At 32.3% G+C, this 22,331-nt stretch overlaps 1 protein-coding gene across 5 annotated transcripts in view; it reads left to right on the top strand.

Annotated features, from left to right (window-relative positions):
- LOC145276824 (bactericidal permeability-increasing protein-like) overlaps nucleotides 1-22,331 on the top strand; it is a 230,657-nt gene that overhangs the window by 131,818 nt on the left and 76,508 nt on the right. For 4 of the 5 annotated variants that reach the window (XR_013868035.1, XM_080128173.1, XM_080128172.1 and 1 more), the window contains exons 3-4: nucleotides 5,760-5,891; nucleotides 10,858-10,931. Coding sequence is in view for 4 of the 5 variants with exons in the window: in XM_080128173.1 (XP_079984299.1) it covers nucleotides 5,760-5,891; nucleotides 10,858-10,931 (206 nt within the window). In the remaining variant the exon portion in view is untranslated. The remainder of the gene's footprint in view (nucleotides 1-5,759; nucleotides 5,892-10,857; nucleotides 10,932-22,331) is intronic. The other variant, XM_080128175.1, reaches the window with a different exon arrangement.

Consider the following 22,331-nt stretch of genomic DNA (forward strand, 5'->3'; position numbering starts at 1 on the left):
ATCCGTCAGGGGCTCATGTTTTTAATATGGATCGCAGAGGTCGATCTGGTATGAATGTACGGAAGCTATCGCAGTCAGCAAAAGAGTAGCGATAAATGAGATACATCTGAGGACATCATATTTTGTTTTTATCTTAACTAATACGACCGAGTGGCCGGATATACATAGCTCAGGGCAAGTTATTGTCAAAGGGTCTAGAGGACATGCATACTGACCGGGAGGGGTCGTTAGCAAGTTGTAAGATCATAAGCAAAGGAGAAATCGTGACAGAACCTCGTTTCATCATCTCTCATATTTGAGTGGACTAAACATATGTTATGGTTTTCAGTAGTAAATAAAAAACGCATTAATTTATTTTTTTTTTCATTTTTTATGTAAACAAAGCATCGTAATTTGTAAAAATAAAAATAAAATAAACTAGTTTGTACAGGAACGTTACGAAAAAAGCCCCTAATATCTGTATTTACGAAACTGATATAACTGGAAAAATAATTTCTCGAACTACCAATATTATCATTAAAATAAGCATTGCGTGTTTAATATTTTCCCACAAAAAAGTTCAATTGCAAAAAATATTTCTACTGTTTTTACGGTTCGTTTTTAACGTAATCTTTTTTATGTAATATTCTAATATTTCCATTGCACGACGAACGTATAATCATCAACGTAAGATAATGTTCTTACAATCTTGGAAAATAAAGTAAAAAAATTAAATTGAAAAAGTGGAACATAGAAAATTAACTTAATAAAAAAATGGTAAAATTTATACTAACGTTCCATGTCGGTAAGTACGGATGCACAGACCTAAAAGGAAAACAAGTCTGTTTTTCCCAACCTCCTCCTCTCTTCAACTACCCGCCTGTTTGTGTTTATCAAATTAAAACTTCACGTAGACATTCTAATAAATTTTAACGTAAGTTTGTTTTTTTAGCGTGTAATTTTTCCAATAATTATGAATAGTTTCATAACCAATTGTAATTTTGTATTCATAGTTATATTGGCGCTAATTTTTTCAATAAATACATTTTCAGTACTATGATTTATTAATTTAATAACATTTTATGCATTTTGAAATGAAGGGAGAGGATCTTAGTATGCTGGAATAATCTAATATATGAAACTCATTAAGTCTCTGTGTGTGTGTCTGTCTCCGTTTTTCAAATTGTATCTCCTCCTAGACGGATTATCGTTGGACAACCTGCAATAGCTCAAAAGATTGCATTTTTGGTGCAGACTTATATTAGAGGTATATAATCGGCTTAAACAATTGCCAAGGCGCTAAAAAAAGGGGGTTCAAACTTGAACGAAATGACACCTTGACGAGCATATCGACATAGCGTCGTTGTGCGCATGCGTACATCGAGTAAAAGAGAAATCTATTTATTTAGATATGTCACAGCACTTTTAACGGCTTTGTCCCACTGGTGCAATGATTATCGTGACTGATTACTAGCACAAGTTTTGAGGTTTCGATCTCCATCATTTCTTTTCTTTTTTAACATTCCTATATTCTTGATTTTTGAATGTTATGTAATAAATACACAAGAACACTTTTATTTAAAAAAATACAGAAGAATGTTTTTGATTTACGCAACGAAAATGTCATATTCAAAATATATATGATATATCAGCTTATTTGTTACATTCCAAAAATTACGTAAATAGATCAAGTAATTGCATTTATATTGGATCTACTCCTAGACTAATTAACCGATCATTAAGAATATTAATTATGTGTATATATTTATATATTTCTCTGTCTTGGATTCGCCCCTAAACTAATTGACCGATCATTATGCATTTTAAATTTGTTTATATGGTTATATAGTTGTATCTATTGGATCCACTCCTAAACTAATAAACCGATCATTATGAATTTGAATTATTTTTATATATTTATATATTTCTCTGTATTGGAATTACTCCTAAACTAATTAACCGATCATTATGAATTTTAATTATGTGTATATGCTTATATATTTCTATGTATTGGATTCACTCATAAACTAATTAATCGATAATTATGAATGATTTGTATAGTATATTGGATTCACTTCTATACTAATTAACTGATCATTATTAATTTTATGTATTATATGTATTTGTATATTTGTATAGTCATATTCCAAAAATCACATACAATTATCACTTTTTAATGTATTTATGTGTACAAGAAATTCTATCAAAGTAATAAGGTACTTGTGTAGTATAGTACTCATGAAAAGACAAATATATTCTTATCTGTGAAATATATGAAAGTTATTAAAACCGAAAAGCACGGGTAATAATAGAGTAGTATGACTTACATATGAGAAAAAAGGTGCTTCTTCATTATAGCACCCAGATAAAAAAAACAATCAAATTCTTACGCCTGGCTTACAGAAAATGGAACACAACAGAAAATTACATAAACGCAGCGATGTTTTTTTTTTTCATTTTTATATTAGAAAAAAATACGCATATGAAAAACAAAGGGAATCTTACCTGTGGCGTACATAAAAGTAATCCAAACCGAAAATTATATAATATATTCGAGTAGTATATATTAAAAATAACGTACTCATACTTTATCCTACCCAAGAAATAAGGTACTTGTGTAGTATAATAATCATATGAAAAACAAATAAAATCCTACATGTGACGTGTATAAAGTTATTAAAACCGAAAAGCAAGTTATATAATCGAATAGCATGAATGAGAAACAGGTGCTTCTTCACTATAGCAAGAGATGAAATAACAAACAAATGCTTACTCTGGACGCACAGAAAATTTAGCACAACAGAAAATTGCTTAAAAGTATCGAGTTCTTTCATTTTTAAATTAGAAAAAATGGTACTTCTACAGTACTCTACCCAGGAAATAAGGTACTTGTACGGTGAAGCACCCACATGAAAAACAAAAGAATTCTTATCTGTGATGTACAAAAGTTATAAAAATCGAAAATCATGTAATATACTCGAGTAGTATAACATTCATATAAAAAATCCGGTGCTTCTTCACTATATCACTCTGATGAAAAAAAACTCACTCTTACCTGTGACACAACGAAAATTTAGCACAAAGGAAACTTATTTAAATAATTTTAATTACGTGTTGTACACAACCAACCCTAGGTAACGAAATTTCCTGTCAAATGAAAATACAATTATTCCATACATATGTTGTGTAATACCCGTCATAGGGTAGGTAAAATATTTCTTGGCTCAAGATGGCAAATAATATGTAGACATAAAAATTCCTCTATCCTAAGAATAACAGGCATGTTCAAAATTTTTCTCATTGTCTTATACGGTCCCGAGCAACGCCGGGTGGTTTGCTTGCATTAAATAAAAAGTCCTTCCATATACTTTTGGATTTTGCCGCCATAGTTTTTTTTTTTTGACACGATAAACAAGTCTCGTTCCTATCAGTCTCATATTTTTGAATAATTATTACTTTTTCTAGCAAAAGTTCCGTACATTTATTGTGTTAATTTATTATTTTAAGAGTTTAATTTAATACTTAACTTGGATATAATTACAGAAAACTTATATTCTGTTTTGCTAGAAAAATGGTAACACGATCTTTGTTGCAATAAATTTTTACGTGAAATGAAGGGATTCTCAGATTTGAGATCAAATTATTCAATGCAGTTTTTATATCACGCACTTTTTTCTAAGAGAAATTAACTTGATACTATAAATCTTTCAAACACAATCAAATAGTCATCGAAAATTTAAAAATTATTATGATTAGCCGGCATTCAAAACATGTCACTACAGAATCAGCCATTAACTTGCCCGTACTTAATTCTAACCGTTACTTTAAGTGAAATTGATTTTTTACCTTTCCTGCAGTGTCTTTACAATGTATATTTGCCAGGTAGATTTCTATTTTTTTTTATAATTATTGGAATGATAAAGATCTTCGGAAGATTCCAGCTTCTTTTTAAAAATCACTTATAAGATGATTGTTATTTGGAATTGAATATAAAATAAGATATATGAAAGATTTTTTTTTATCAATTTAACACAACAAAATTTATTGAAATATCTCTCTATATATACACTGCATGTCAAATTATTAACGAGATAACATTTTTTACCAGTTTCAAAATCTTATCGGTAGTTTCCTATCAAAAGCTTCCGTAACGTTTGCAATGTTGAGTTGCGCGTACTGGGAAATTTTCGTACTGTTCCGCGCAACGTAAATAAATTGCCATCGTAAATGCTGAATCCACGGTATTTGAGGTGTGTCAAATTATTTACAAGGTAGTTTGTTTACTTAATAAAATGGGTTGTAAAGGTGGTTTGAGTAGTTCTGAAAAGAGTACTATTATAGAACAGCAAACAAAAGGTAAAACTACTCTCGAAACATCAAGAATAATATGAAGGTACCATCAAAATGTGAAGAACCTTGTCAATGACCATACAAGGGTTCGTGAGATAGATGATAAAGGTAAATTTGGAGTTGTTTCACTACGGTCTCTACTCCAAATTTAACGTGAAGCTGTAAAGAACCTTTGGCGGACAAGTCGAGAAGTATTTTACCAAGCCGGGTTAAAGAATGTCTAAAAAAAAGTACTCGATGTCGCCTTTTGAAAGAAGCGACAAGGTCTGCTAAGCGGCCATTAAAGCAACATCCCATGCAAAACCGATTGAAATGGGGGGGGAGGTCAACATGAACTTTCATTTTCCCAAAGTTTTATTCACAGATGAAGTGCGTGTCTCTCTTGATGACCCAGATGACTGGAGCAAGGGATGAGACGGGCGACATCGTCATCAGTGTTTAACGCGTAAACAAGGTGGTGGTGGAATAATGGTTTGGGCTAGGATTATCGGAGGTACTTTGGTTTGCCCTATGTAGAGTCCCAGAAGGCATAAAATGACATCAAATGCTTACATAGCTTTTCTGAAGGACCGCTTTAAACCATTGCTGAAAAAAGCAAACGTTGACGTTCAAATTCCCATTATTTTTATGCAGGATAATGTTCTCTCGCCGGCAGCAAACAAAAGCAAAGAGTATTTGCAACAATTGTTTTTTTTTCTGGGCTACGGAAGATGAAGGGGCTGGGAATTCGCCAGATTTGAACCCAATTGAGAAGCTTTAGAATATAATGAAGCGACGCCTCTATGCATGTTGAAACCAATTTAAGAGCAACGATGAGTTGTGGGGTGCTCTCCGAGATTTATCGCGAAGAATACCTGTTAATGAAATAATAAATTTGATAAATTCTGTGGACCAACGTCTTTTATAGGTCATTCATAAAAAGAATCGCGCATCCCTTACTAATTATATCAAAGTAGAAATTGCTATGTATCTATTGTGTTCAAAGAAATTTCCTATTTCATTTAATGTTTGAAAATTATTTCAATAAACAAATTATGGATTTATTGTGTTTTTTCTCAACCTCGTTAATAACTTGACACACTGAAATCAATATATTCATATTTCCTGCAATAGTTTCGCTAATACTGCTTTTAACACTTTTAGTATTTTACTGGAGTAGTTGAATACTATTGTACGCATTTTTTCAAGGTTTCACTGATTTTTATTCACTCGTTTCTTACATATATTAAAAAAAATGTAAATTCGTAAATAATTTGATACGCAGGGTATATATTTCTTTATTTAGCTACATTACATATTATTATTATTATTATTATTATTATTATTATTATTATTATTATTATTATTATTATTATTATCTGCGTAAATTATAATAACATATTAAACGATCTAATCAATTCATAATACGATATTTTCTTTTTCTATTTAAGTGTAAATATAAACCGTGTTTCCATGCCAAGCGGTGATGTAAAATTCATTCATGGTAGAGGGTTTAGATGGGATATACGTATTCAAAATTATAAGATCTCAGCGGATGTTAAATTTAATGGTACACTATTTTCGTAAGTATCATTTTTACAATATTTTTCTTCTTATTTAGTGAGACATTCCAAGAAGATGTGATGTGCATAAAAAGATATGGGGCCCAAAATTAAAACGCACAAAAAGAAAAAAAAATAACGTAAATTTTATTTATTATTAATTTATATATTTCACATTTACTGTATTTCAAAATATATATTTTTTATAAAAAACAAATCGAGCATGTTTTTTGTTTTAGTCAATATCCATACAGGAAAACGATAATTCATAATTCACTAATCGCATCTACTCATTGTTTAGTGCCTGGAACTGATAAACTTAAATTTGTAGGTTTAGATGTGAGCAGATATACCAGAGTTGACGAGTTCTGATACAATGCAGCATTATATTGGTGGCTATAGGTTTATATGTAGAGGTTGTATCACCAGTGTGCTCTATAACGCACTAAGAATGTGTCATTGATGGGAAATATAAATGTCCCCAATTCCTTGATGTGACCAGTTTAGTGAAGGGGTTTATTTGCACTGGAAACTTATTTGGAATATCTATCATTTTGTGTTCTAACCATTAGAAGGTGCATTAGTTAGGGTTCATTCATTTGATTATTTTGTCTTGATTCATCTTTATTTTGCAAGTATGTTCGTGTATGTATAAACTATGTTAAAGAGCGCCTTTGATGTGTGTTTTTTATACCAAAAATACATTTTGACACTTTGAAAGGCAATCTCCAGTAGTTTTATAAAAGCAAGCCGTCTTTCCGTATGTTATATATTTGGTGGAAGTTTATGATTTATAGATGAAGCATACACACACACACACACAAACATATGTATATATATATATATATATAAATACACATATATTTATATATATATATATATATATTTATATATATATATATATATATATATATATATATATATATATATATATATACATATTTGTAAATATTTTAACCAGATTTTAATATATTAAAATATCGGTGATTCACATATACCAATAAAATAAACATAAACAAATTTATTGACTCAATTACTTATGCATCAGCTTTTATAATAGAGAATGCATATAATACTCTCGTAAAAATCGAGACAAAAAAAACATAAAATGAGAACACCATTTTGTGTATTCCAGTTGTAGTTCCAAGTGGTTTGTAAAAATTTGGACAATTTCAAATATTATATAATTTAAACATCTCTTAAATAGCAACGTATCAGACTTGAAATACACTGCTCCATAAAAATTAATACATTCATAATCTCGATTTTAAGAGATAAAGGAATTGAACCCATTTTTATACCGTTCATGTAGTCGTTGTTTTTTAATTTTTTCGATTACAATCGAATCCATTGGTTCTCCTACTGGCTTGTTATAACTGTGTAAATGATATTTAAAGAAATCAATGTTCATATCTTAATTAAATATGTTGTATGTTTTTTTCCCGTTTTATGATTATTTTACTTCCCAATCTATTTATTAATTTTTTTTTTTTTCAAAAATACATATATACACGTTAAATTCTATTTTCTATTTTAATATTTTATGATTACTTCCTTACTCTACCATAGTTTCGTATAAACTTTGAGTACATGTTACAATCAACTAATTAACTTTTGTTTACATATTATTTCTTTAGAAAGAACTGTAGTTAAACAAGTCAGTTTAAATAGTATTTATTAAAATTAATCTTAATCTTATACTGATTATGTCAATAATTGAATTTAAACATTTTCTTGTTTATTCTTATCCATATTGAAATATTTATTTTAATATCTTATTATTCCTATTAATATCTTTTCAAATAGGAATTACATTAATTCGACAATTAACTAATTAATTTTTCTTACATTGTTATTTCTTAAGAAAGAAAGATCCGTAGTCATTTTTTAAAAACAATATCTTCTTCACGAACTGTCGTTTTTTTTTAAATATTATTGCTACATTTTAATTTAGGGCGTGTGTGTAATTAAGCTCATCTATAAGTCTGTGTGTGTGTGTGTGTGATATTTCAAAATACACATAAACTCCGGACTACACATTTATAAACGCCCCAGGCGGCATTCAATTAGCGTGTTCTCACCGATATATTTGTTTTAATTCTATAAAATTTGAAATATTATCTTCTAGTAAATGAAAAAGTCGTTAAGAAATAAGTGATTTTAAGTAATTCCGTAGTAAAAAAAAAAAAAAAAAAAAAAAAAAACGATAACCAAAATGTCTCCGCCGGCGTACTCTATAAGTTTTGCTAATTTACAATATTTTGGACAAAACATGTGCATCACTGCAGTTCTATATTTTGTAATAATATCTACAGCAGTTATTTGTTTTTTTCATTGTTTATTTTTTAAAAAGCCTTTCTATTGGTTAAGAGAAAGAAAGAGAGAAAGAGAGAGAGAGAAAGAGAGAGAGACCGACCGATACTGGTGTTTCTGTTATCTATATAGATAATATAACAGTGAACGTGTATGTGTGTGCGTGTGTGTCTGTGTACATTTCCCTACGCAATAACTCTGTCAATTTTTAGCCTACAGATTCGAAATTTGATATACAGGGTACTGAGATTTGGAAACATTGAGGTAATTTGTTTTCAGACAGAAATTTGGTGATTAAGGGGTCAAAGTTCAACGATTTGACCTTTGAGAACTCTATCAACCTCCTCCTACAATTTTGGGTATAAACACGTGACATTTTTGATATAGATTCCTTGGACATGGATCTAACTTAATAACTTAATTTCAGCCATAAACAATAAATTTTAAGGGGTCATAATAGGGGTCAAAGTTTAAAAAAATTGACCTTTTTTGCTGAGCATACACCTCAAAACAAACAGGCAACGCCGGGTACCCATGCTAGTATATATATATATATATATATATATATATATACATATATATATAATTATTTTCTACTATAATAATTAAATACCTACAGACACTAGTGTTTCATCCTTTCGGGAATCTTCAGTGCAGGGTGTCACGATTAATACCAGTCGAACGATTCGAACCCCGTATCACGAGACATCTCTGGCTCGATTAGCGGATACCTAATCAATTCGGTTACCATTAACCGCTTGAAATAACGTTGAATTTTTAAACATCTTACATTTTAATGTTCATTTACGTCAGTCAGACAGTGATCTAACCGTTATACGATGATCTACGCATAAGAGCTAAATTGACCGACTTTAATTAAACTGAAAGTGCTCAACGATAAGAAACGAATTTCTTAAAGGGTCTGTCATAATTATTGTCTACTATGATAATTAAATACCTACAGACACTCGTGTTTCTATATGTATACATATACATATATATATATATATATATATATATATATATATATATATATATATATATATATATATAGGGTGACCAAAAAACAAAACAAAACGAAAGCTAAATGGAGGCCATCTAGAAGATATTCTGTAGAATGGAGAAAAAAGTCCAAGGACTCTAATGTTTTGATGTGATGTTTTTTCATATAGTAAACTAGTTTTGACCAAAGTTTCATTTCAATCGGACCAAACACTAAGAAACGGGGCCTAATAAGATTTGAGGCCAGTTTTTTGTGGTCACTCTGTATAAGTATATATATATATATATATATATATATATATATATATATATATATATATATATACATAAACACACGCAGACACTTACATACATGCATCCACATACACATACACACACACACACACACACACACACATATATATATATATATATATATATATATATATAAAGTTATTATTTATTATAATAATTATTAAATACCTACAGAGACTGGTGTTTAATCCTTTCGGGAACCGTTATTGCAGGGCGTTACAATTAACGCCAGAATTCCGTGAAATAATATCTATCTATATATCTATATATCTATCTCTCTCTCTCTCTCTCTCTCTCTCTCTCTCTCTCTCTATATATATATATATATATATATATATATATATACAACGGTAGTTTCAAAAAGTTTTGCTACTGCCCGAATGGATAAGACCAAAGAAAGAATTGTATTCGCATTGTACTTATGTATTTCAGGTTTGACATTTTTAATTGCCTGTTGTGCACATTGACGATATGAGACTCCCAAAAACTAACTCCTGTCGTTGACCTGTGTAAGATTTTTCATTGAATTCCACCATGCAGAAAAATTATACCCATAAATATTCACAGGCGTATATCAGTATGAGTCCGATGCAGTTTAAGTAAGCTCAGTGAGGATATGTATTCGTCGATTTCAAATTGGCCAAAGATGTGACTGGCAAAGCGTGGTAGGAACTTGACAAACCACGACAATAAATTACGACCCTTATATACTAGCATTTCAGCCCGCCATTGCCCAGATGTTTTGGAGGTGTATGTTGAGCAAAAAAAAACAAAAACATAGTGGTAATAGGAAGGCAGCCCCGAACCCGTACCGCGAATGAAGAAAAGAATGGGGGGGGAACATAACGTTTGCAATTGACCGCTGCGGTCTCTTCAAAATTATTCAGACAATTTCTTGATTAAACATTTGAAATTTTACATAAAGGGTATTCAGAGAGAGGGCAAGCTTTTTAATAAGTTTGGGTCGGACATTTTTAGTTACCATTATATAAATGTATGTATGTATGCTTGCATGTCTGCTAAAAAACTTTCGACAGAAGGGGCAGACTTTCGTAATATGAGTATCGTTTTGAAGTTCGACCTTTCAGAAGACAAATATCGAAGAAATAGCTAAAACCATTAATTTCTTCACCTTTAACTAGGCACTTTTCTACAGGGAGGGTTCGCTTTTTTCGCCGATATTGTCGAAAGTCATCCTCTCTTTTCGATTGTTTAGCCTTAATTTAAACCCACGTCACTTCCGGTTTGGCGGTGGTCGTAACAGCAAAGACGTCACGTTTTTCCCCATTCTTTTCATCATTTTTGGGGTGTTTTTCTTCCTTGAAATGACACAATCTATTTGGAAAATTCTAAAATATAACACATTTCATTTTTCTAGGACTAAACAGGAGTACAGGGTTCCATTATCTATGGATATTAGATCAATTTCACTGCAATTGACATTGGAAGCATGTAAGTAAATCTCTTTGTCTCTAATTCATTCTGTCCTTCTGTCTCTTTCACCAGCATCTATAATGGTAATATGTGTTCCTGTGTGTATTTGTGCCGCGCCTTACTCAATCCATTAGTTTAGCAAGTGCCTCTTTACCCTAACACGTTCTTTACGTTATTTTTTTAAAAATAATTTCTGTTTGTATGCCTCCTTACAGACTTAGTATGTAGTATCAGCATAGATACTACAATTTTATCATAGCTAAACTGATAATTCATTTCGAAGATGGAATTTTTTTATAATAATTAATACTGAATCATATGGAGCAGAGCTGTAATCTACTAAAATTTAAGTAGACAAAAGTTAAAATAGAGAAAAAGTTTTTATGATCAATCTGATTATAACTGTTTAAAAACAAAAAAAAGAAAATATTTATAGTGCCCGTACCCGTGACGAAAGGAAAATATCATAATCCAAATATTACGTAAATTCATTGAGGAGTTTAATTGTTATAAATATAATTATGATGGAAATCGGTACATTATTACAGCAACTCGTATTATTTTGTGTAAATAAAAAAAACAAATATGGAAAGTATTATATACTATATGAACTACCCAGCTACAAATAACACCAAAAAAAAAATCTAAAAGACACACCAGGTAGTTAACTGAAAGACGCAAAGACGACACATACTTATAAACCGCGTGCAATTTACGGGGAACATTATTATTATTATTATAATGTATAATAAGTCATTGTAATAAATTTGTTGGGGAGAACTGCACTTGCTTACAGACCAGGAAATTCGTCGAATATTACTGAGTAATCATTGATAGTAAACAGTGTGATATATCCTAATAATAATAATAATAATAATAATAATAATAATAATAACTAGCGGGACCTGTGGAAATTCCACAGCGGCATTTATCATATGTAATAAATTCTTGGATATGGTACTAATTATGTCAATAATTTATCATCATTTGTAACTCACTATTTCGCACACCGTACTAAAATCATAACTTTGATATATTGTATAGGCTGATTATTTCATTACAAACACGCACATCAATTAGCTCACATTTCATCATTTTTCATTCTTGGATATGTTACTAATTTCGACAATATTTTTTTATATTTTTAAGCAAAATTATCGCCCAACCTTACTAAAATGATAAATTTCATATATTTGCTGGCCTTCTTATTTCATTTCAAACAAACCAATCAATTAACCTCCATTTCATAATTATTCATGATTCTTGGATATGTTACTAATTTCGAAAACCATTTTTCATAATGTGTACCCACATTATCTGCCCCCTCCTTAGTAAAATAATAACTTTGACATATTGTGTGCCACCCGACTGTTAAAAATACATGAAAAAAGTAATATTTAAATTGTAAACGGTTTGAGTAATTTCCGGGATTGACTTTATATCCCCCACCCCACTGTTTAAAATATACTTGAAATAAAGTAATGTTTAAATAATAAACTATTTTAGCATCTTTTCGAAATTAATACATAAAAATATTAACATGGTTGAGGATTAGGCAACAATTGCTTCAACATGAATTTCTGAGTGTAGTATCAGTCACAGCATTCCAGTGACTTAAATTCCCCCTTTTTGGGTCTTGCTTAATAAAGGTGATATCATTCATTACTGACACAATTTTTATTTTTGTTATTGATCAGAGTACCCCCTTTGGAGAGCTGCTTTCCCGCAAAAAAATTAACCGCCCTCATGTCCAACTCCGTCTTTGTGGGGAGGCAAGTAAACAAAAAAAAGTATCAGAAGGGATATTTTCCAGTGCATGTTATAATTAATCAGAAAATACATTTCCAGTGCATTTTATAATTAATCAGAAAGGACATTTTCAGAGCATTTTTTAATTAAATCAGAAATTCCTTTTCCCAGTTACTTTTGTAATATTAAAACTTTGTTACATTAAACGTAGTACCTATTCACAACGCATCCCTACGGGACAGATTTAGACACCAGGATCGTTATTTTTTAAACTTGGATAAACTATTGTCTTAGTCGCAAAGCATTTCTCCTCCACTAAGAGAGAAGAAATTGAAATGTAGCATCTGAAGAACAGATACTACACTTTGATCTTAGCCAAGACGCCAAGAAAGACGAATCATTTTTATTAGTTCTTCCTCAACAGCGACACCAATATTCAACTTTCCTTTTTTAGGGATGCACAGCATGATAACGGCCGGAGCGATAAGCGTAATAATATAATGAAATGATGATGATGATGATGATGATGATGATACAATTTACTTATTTTTATCTTTCCAAGTTGTTACAATCTTTTCGCCATATTAAAAAAAATATTCACAGATAAATTGTTGAACTTCCGTTAAAATATATATTGGTAGGGAGGGCAATGTTAAAATAGTTTTAAAAATATATAAAATATATTGATATGATATTTAAATAAAACCTATCGATGATAGACCGAGGAATTGCCACAAATATCAAAACAAAAAAAAATGTTCCATAATATCTATTGCACAACATGGTACTCAGAAGAAATATTTGGATGTTAACCAGTAAGGGGGCCAATACGTTACTTTGTGAATGTTTGCTCGTTTAATTTCTCAAACGTAAATATTTCAGACATCGGATATGTAAGTGTCTCTTCAGATTTCAGGTACTAAATGAATACTGATCAAACAGAGAGCAGTAAAAATAACAAACCTAACCAAAAAATTTGAGAAAGAAATGAACAACAGATAATAGCTTATATATGGAATGCTTTTACAGAAGCAACCAATTAAAAACGTAGATATCGTAAACTGATGAAATTGTAATGGAACATGTCTACTGATTACTATAACAGAAGCAAGAATCCCAGACGACTCGGTACGAATAAACTTGACCTATAAACACAATGAAAGAAGATTTTATTAAAACACAGTTGGAAAAATAACAAGAACAGAACAACCCAACTCGACAGAAGCAAAATATTTCTGTGACCAGATACGGGAACTCCCTCAATATCACATAAGAAATAACAAATGGCTGAAATATGAACGCCAATAAATTAGATAATGAAAACAAATAGAAATTAATAAAGACACCCTCAAGATCACCTTTCGAAAAATGGCAACTGGAGAATGACAGGTCACGATAGAATGCGTGTACTTGAGTAGAATTCAAATTTCTACATGAAAGACTCGTAAAAATCTGAGACGATATATCTGTAAAAAATTACCAGAATAGGTGACTTAGAAAAGAACTACTTTAACAATACACGACTGGTCAATGTAGAAATCTATGTCGAAAGTACTAAAAAAAATAGAAAAAAGCGCATAAAGCTTACATCACGACAGCAAGTGTCACCGTCAAGAATACCAATGTAAGAAACGATTGAACCACAAAAAAAAGGACAAGAAAAGTGTAAAGATAAATATCTACGCGGACGATTGATTACAATGCCTTACGAGAAGATTCACAAAAACACCGAAACGTGGATAAAAATGGCTACGTGAACAGAGAAACAGAATCTTAACTGGCAGTTTCGCAGAACGAAGCGATTGGAACTAATTGCATTGAATGTAAAATAGAACATAATAATGTAAATTTTGGCAGAGATGAAACAGTAAACAACATACAAGTAGACTAGATCATAAAAATATGAAAGCAGGTTCAGCTGAGTGAGGAAGGCATAGCACGAACATGCGGACAAATGGTAAAACCCCATACCAGAGAAATAAATATGAAAATATCTTTTAGCCATGTAAGTAAAAAGAGATAAACTCATTCAAGCAAAGAAAATCGAAACAAATAGGCGGAGTTTGCAAGAGAACTAAAGGGAATATGGAACATGAAAACAATCAATATAATTACGACTATACAGCATACATATTTTTTAAAACAGTTTAGATCTTAAAGAAAACACTTGAATGTGGGCACTAATCCACAGACACTAGTAACGCTAATGGAACTCATACAAAAACTTTAACAAAAGAACACACGAAATAATTACTTGAACCCCAATGTAACCAAGAAACCTGGAAATGTAAAATTGTAAATAAACTACGTCGTATCTAAAAACGTATTGTCAGAATAGAGTGACGCCTCCATAAATAGCTATAAATTCTCAAGGAGGACAGAAAGACCGCGAAGAAAAAGCACTGGCCTGGCCTCTACTATATTTGGCCGAAAATGACTGAGACATTGAGGAAGTTTGATACCACTCAAATTTCATAAAGGCCAATGATTATTGCCAGCGAGAAGACATTATGGAAACTGCTGTTGCGATAATGCAAATTCACTTGCAAATGTAATCGCAAAAGTTGGAGAGTATATGCATTGTTATGGGGTATAATCGTAATAAACGAAAAGAACACATGATTTTAGGAAACGAACGTGAATTCACATAGATTACGGGGAAAGCGAGTTGAGCAATACCATTTCTCTAAGGTGGGCGTGCACATCAGACCTGCTTAGTTGCGTGCCAATCTCGGATGCCGCGCACCGGTACTCCATACCGGAAGTGACGTCGCCAGAGGAAGTGACGTCATGAAATAGTCCATTAGGATTAAAAAATAAGCACGAAACTATTACTTGATTAAATAATTCGAGATAAGAAAAAATTGTTTTAATTTTACTATTTTTGTTGTTAATATCACTACAAAATAGATTTAAAACAAGTTAATTTCTTGTCTGCTTTGGAAATACTTGGACGAATTTATTTGTGTAATGGAAAAAATAAAGCTTAAAATAAAGCTTTAAAATGATGATATTATGCATCTATGTTACCGCACTGAAATAATACTGTAATATTGGAAGCCATTCGTAACATGGGGGAGGGTGTTTTGTAACTCTTTTTTACTTTCACCTAACAATATTTTCATGTGAGAATTTAAACAAAATTAAGTCACAAACACAAATATAATTAATTAACTTTTGTTAATTATTAATTTGGGGGGATGATAATATGATGATTAATTTTATTTATGGTATAAGTTTTTTAATGAATAAATAAATAAGTTTTCTATGGATGAATAAGATATTTGGGGGGTATAATTATATGCCTTACGCCATCGAAGTCAATTTTAATATCACCAATTTTTATATTTGTATAGTTTTTTTACTTTAGTTATCAAGTAAAAATAATAGAAACTAAGAAATATAGTTTTGTTGTATTTTCATGTGACAATTTAATAAACAAAATTATCGTAAGCACAGCAAGATAGATGCACAAACATCCAAATGAATTTTTATTTTAATTTAATTTTATTTACTGTGCAAGAATATTAATATACATGACTCCCGACGAGGGCACAGCTTTAACTAAAATTAAGGTCACAAAAAAAAAATAAATGAAAATAAGTTTTGATTTTATAATATTTATTTTTTTATTAATTAACTAATATTGTTTATTATAAGTTTTATATGGATGATAAATGCTAAAAACATACAAGTTTTATGGATTGATAACTACTAACAACATAAAAATTAATTTTTATTGATCGTATGAGTTTTTATGGATTAACAAGTTTTCGCAGATAAATACTGTATTATATGGCTTACCCTTCCAAGTAAGTTTCAATATCACTCTTTATTATATTTTTTTCTTTAGTTATCAAGAACAATGAATAATAAGGAAAAAGAACTTACTTTTAAGGTGATTATTTTTATAATACAAAAAATATTCGTTTTCATTTAATTATTTTTATACTGTGATGAAATTCATTAAATAGGTAAACAAACAAGATAATTAATAGGCCATAGGCGACGGAAATAGTCCATTTTTATTTCACGGGGGGGTATAGGAATAAATTCGTTAAGTAAAAAAAAAAACACTTGGAAGCGTAAAATAATTTTTTTTATAAATAAACATTTTAACATACCTGTACAAATCTGTAAGATATATTCCCCATATTGTTTTAACGTTCGGGTTGGTTAGCGAGATTGCTGGCATGCGTTTTTCTCAGCCAATCAGAATATGGCTAGGTTTATGCCTCGCATCGACACCAATTTAGTTAATCAAATGTGTTCGGAATATTCAACTTACGTTTGTTTGTAAGCATAGCATGACAACAGCCGAAGCGACAAGCAGCAGTATTATTATTATTATTATTATTATTATTATTATTATTATTATTACTACTACTACTACTACTACTACTACTACTACTACAATAATATGTTTGGAGTCCCATGCGATCGTGTCTTTTGCGGTACTTTCTTTGGGCCAGTCCACTATACCCTGGTGCAAGATGCGCAATTGGCTCTGAGGTCTTACCAAAAATCCACCATTCTGCAGCAACTTTCTCTCCTAGAACAACGTTTTTAACAATCGTGTTCCTAATGCATGCTCTTTTGCTGCACAAACAAAAGCTTCAGTACCCTAAGCCATTGCCATGATCTTTCATCAGCCACTTCTGCTATATCCTGTAAGAAGTTTCCGTACATTTTCTTCCTAGCCAGTTCCTCTGCCCTTTCTCTATCCATGCGTTTCACATAATCAGCCTTGGTCTCACATACCTCCACCTCATTGGTCACAACCTTAAGCATCCACTCCTCACTTCTAAGCACATGCTTATTCAACGAAACATCCTCAGTTCTAACGCAATGTTTTACAATTTTCAATCCTCTCCCACCGTCGTTCTTCTTTTGACGCAGTCTCGCTATTCTACTTCGTTTTTGTTTTGATATCCATTGCACGCAACTCATTGTCAGACCATTCTAAAATTCCCGCACTGTATGTCAAAACACTGTCTGCCCATGCATTACCGCTTTCATTAGATGCCCGCCATACAATTTCGACTTCGCAATTAGTTTCAATCTTCTAAGGTACTCCTTCCTGACTTTCTCCTTTATTTTTCTGTTCATGAGGCCTACACCCTCCAACACTCCCAAATACTTATATCCTGTATCTTCTATTTCTTTCGTAATTTCTCCATTTGGTAGCACTATTCCATATGAATGAACCTTTACTCCCCTTTAAATCACCAGCACCGCACATTTACTAATCCCAAACTCCATTCCGATGTCTTCCGAGTATGTCCCTTCGAGCTCTAACAGTCTCTCCATAGCCTTTTCATTTCTACCAAATTTTTTTTTACATGGAGGCCACCACTTATCAAGGCACAGAAGCCACTCGTGGATAAGGGTTATTGTGCGTATTGCCATTATTTAGGGGCGAGTCATCAGAAATTTGTTTATGTTGGACTTAAAGACATCCATGTTGAAGTCAGGAGGGAAACAGGCAGCACATCCATGTTGAAGTTAGGAGGGAAACAGGCGTGCAGTTATAAGAACGAAGCTTTATTCATGGAATCTACGTTTTGATTAAGGCACAGATAATAGTGGGGAAAAATATTGACAGTAGTTTCAGCAAGACGGGTGTTTATCGTGAAAGATTAGCGAGGGGACCAGAGATTGGAGCTCAGACGAACAACTGCCATGGAAAAAACGATAAAAGAAAGATAGGCTCGAACGTCTCTTCTGTTGGAAATAGGTTCCAGTTATACCGTAGCTGTAAATCTTGTGAAGTAGGCCTTTATGTCCTACCTGATCGAAGGCCTATGATATGTCAAGAGCAATTGCCCTAGAAAGGAAGCCTTTGTTGGGAGATTCACTAATCCTATGAGATATAACCGTTAGCACATCTGCTGTAGATCTAGCAGAACGGAAACCATATTGCTTGTCACCAAGATGGTTATTTCTGCTGATGTGGTTGACTACTTCTCTATTTAACATGGATTCCAGCAACTTACTTATGACACACAGGAGACTTATTGGTCTATACTGAGATGGAGATGACTTATCACCTGAATTCTTAAATACAGGGCATACTTATGAGGTTTTCAATGGGTGTTGGAAAGCACTTCTCCTTAAGACAACGTTTAAAGAGTTTTGTAAGTATGGAGGCAAGTTCTGATTGAAGCTTTTTTAACACTGTAATTGGAATGCCGACAGGGCCAGTTGCTTTACTGGAATCAAGGTTCTTGATTAGCTTGGCGACCTCACGCACAGATATTGGTATGTTACCTAGCTTGTTGTGTGTTATAGGAGGAAATACGGGGAGTTGATTGCCTTCGTCGCATGGGGTAGAATTGGCTGCAAAGTTCTTGGCAAATAGTTTGACCTTGTCTGCTCCTGACGAGATGCCCTCTGGTCCATTGAAAATGAATGGGTTAGAACGCACGCTTCTGTTCAGGATCCTATTTGTAATTTGCCAAAACTTGTGGGAACCAAGCCGCTGATCAGTTACTTTGGATTTAACCGATTGAGCATATAGCTCTCTTGCATTTTTCATTACTCTTTTCCAGTGGTTTTTAAATCATCAAAAACAGTAGATGGATGAGGCGTCTTCCACCAGATCCAAAGTTATACCCAGGCTCCCCCGCTCTCTCTCTCTCACTCTCTCTCTCTCTCTTCTAGAGAATGCTCAGTGGCATCCTTATCATTACAAAAAGAAGTGGAGATAACGAAAAGCCTTTCTGTAATCGATCCATGCTGCACTCAAATTCCTCTACTTCCTCTTTGCATCCTGTATAACTTCCTTATCAATCAGTAATTGGTGCTTGCTAGCCCTCGAGTTTTTTTTCGACACCTTTTCTGTTCATGAGGAAAACCCCATTTCTCACAAGATGTACAAAATTTATTTCCGCGAAGATTCCAGTTAACAGTTTCCAGATCAGTGATGGGCATGTACTTGAGCTATAATTGCTGGCATCTGTTCCCTTTGCTGAGTCTTTCCAAAGTAGTGTCGCCCACCCCTTAACAAGCTAATCAGGGACATCTCCAGTCTGTATGACCCTTTTCAGGGCAGCAGCTATAGGTGAACAAATGTATTGGAACTGTTTGAAACAGAAGCCTATCAATCCATCTGGACCAGGTGCCTACAACCTTGTCATCCTTCGTATGCCAGCTTTTACTTCATCATTAATTATCCTAACGTTCTTCATCTACTGCATTCCTGATAGCCTTTCTGTGACCAGTTAGCCTTCTTATTATATCACCCTTCGACAGATCAAATCCCACTCCAGAACGTCCTTGCATCTTTTGCATTTGGAGTGCTGTTATTTCCCGCCTGTTTACTACTATTTAATGCTTTATAAAGCTGGGACTGATTGTACCGAAAAAGGTTGTTCTGTCGGAACGCAAAACTTTTTCCTACAAAGTTCCTTATGTTCATAACACCAGTATGGACGTTTTCTTAAAACATTGTTAGAACGGTCATCGCTCACATTTACAGCAATCTGTACCTTATTACAAGCTCATCATTGCCTAATGTCATAATGAAACTCCTTTTCTTATTTCCTCGATTCTACCAATGTCTTTTAGCCACCGTTTAATACTTTCTTCCAGCTGCCTCTGGCAGTATGACCTTCTATCCATATTATTTTATATTTCCTATATTTCTTTCTATTTCTTCTGTATTAAGCCAAAACTATTCGCAACAACATATGACGCTACATATAGAAACCTGTTAAGTTTCGTAATCGATATGTTCTTTCTTGTGATGTGACTTACTCCTTGAAGTATTTCTACCTCGCTTTTGACCTTTCGCCTATCACTACTCTTCACATTCAGAATATATATTATCTCGTCGCCAAGAATAACCTCTCTTTACTTCTAAAGTACTTCTTCTCTACAAAAGTCAAAGCTCGAACTTCATTACCATACATCTTCCACTGGTTCCATTGTCTTAGAGTCATTGATTTCATCTACCTTCTCATCATTTCCTCTAATGATAGGATTCCATTCCCCCTCAGTTGCCCGCCTCCCGTCATCGCTTACATTTCCCTTCTGCACTTCCACTCTCCCAGTGCTTTCCTCAAAGCTAGTTTCATCAATTTTACTTTCGATATTCATTTTTTCCTAACCATCCATTCAATCACTTCCCTTACAATCACAGATAGTAGGTTGTTATTTTTAATTTATTTTAACTTGAATAGCAAACTCGGGACACTTTTAGCTCCTCCTCCTCTCGATTCCAACTCTTCCTTCACTTTCCGGACATATCCACCAGGTGTAGTGCTTTACTTCTTACAAAGCATTCCCACAGTACTCTTCTTTCCTCATGCGTCCATGTTTTTTTTAACATTTCCTGTTCCAACTCCCTTCGTGTGTCTGCCACCACACATCCTCAGAATTTCGAACATTTGTATGATGAAGACAGAACGCACCCTGTTGACCAGTAGGACACATGCCGGACGTGAAACCATCGCAAGGCGTTCAAGCCTCATTCATGTCGTTATTTTCAATATTTTGATTTGACATTCTCTCATAAACGGGGTTAGTGAATTTAAGGTTACACGACCACCGATAGTTTAATTGAGACATCATCTCTGGGAGGGTCCCACACAAAAGTAAAAGATCCCCTCCCGATATTTCCCATCCACCATCGCAACTATTACCACTACCACCACAAACTACAACAACAAAAATAAAATTTACAATAACAATAGTAACAGTAATATCGGTAATAATAATAATAATAATAATAATAATAATAACAAATAGCAATGCACGCTACAATAATAATAAAAACATATTATTACTACTACTACTACTACTACTGATAATAATAATAATAATAATAATAATAATAATAATAATAATAATAATAATAATAAAAATAATAATAAATGATCGGGAATGATTTTCCCTCCCCTCTCCCCCTCTTTTCCCCTTTTTAATAGCTTACTAATAATTACTATTTTTATTAGTTTATACGTTTATTTATTTGAATAAAATAAACAGCTCCATCAAATACAAAAAAAAAAAAACTTGTCAGGAGAGTCGCTTTTTTCTGTCTTTCGTATTAATTCAAGCATAGTAATAATAATAATAATAATAATAATAATAATAATAATAATAATAATAATTTTCTAAAACATAATAATAATAATAATAATAATAATAATAATAATAATAATAATAATAATAATAATAATAATAATAATAACAACAACAATAAATTAAAAAAAAAAACAGATCAGACTAGAATAAAACCAAACTCAACTAGGATAAAATATTCGAAAAGCAACGCAATAAAATACCGGAGGGTGGAAAGAGATGAAAAGTAGGTTGGATCAAATCAGAGAAACAGCAGATAATAAAATAAGCTATGAAATTCTTAAGACGACCATAAGAAAAATGACCAACCTAAGAGCACTTAATCACAAGGAAATGCACAAATACTGGTGGAAAAACTTCATAAAACTTCATAAAACTTCAGGAAAATCTAATTCAAAACCTGCTAACATGTATCCAGGACGCAAACGTACCAGAATGGACGATCAAATGTAGGACTACGCTGAAACAGAAAGTAACTTTAAAGGGAAACAACCCGCAGCGGCCACAAGTCTATAACCTGCTTATGATCGGTATGGAAACTTCTTACAGCACCGTTGAGAGAGCATATTAGTCACTCTCTAA

The sequence above is a fragment of the Euprymna scolopes genome, chromosome 5 (assembly GCF_053919585.1).
Source record: "Euprymna scolopes isolate OS-2025 chromosome 5, ASM5391958v1, whole genome shotgun sequence".
Taxonomy (NCBI): domain Eukaryota; kingdom Metazoa; phylum Mollusca; class Cephalopoda; order Sepiida; family Sepiolidae; genus Euprymna; species Euprymna scolopes.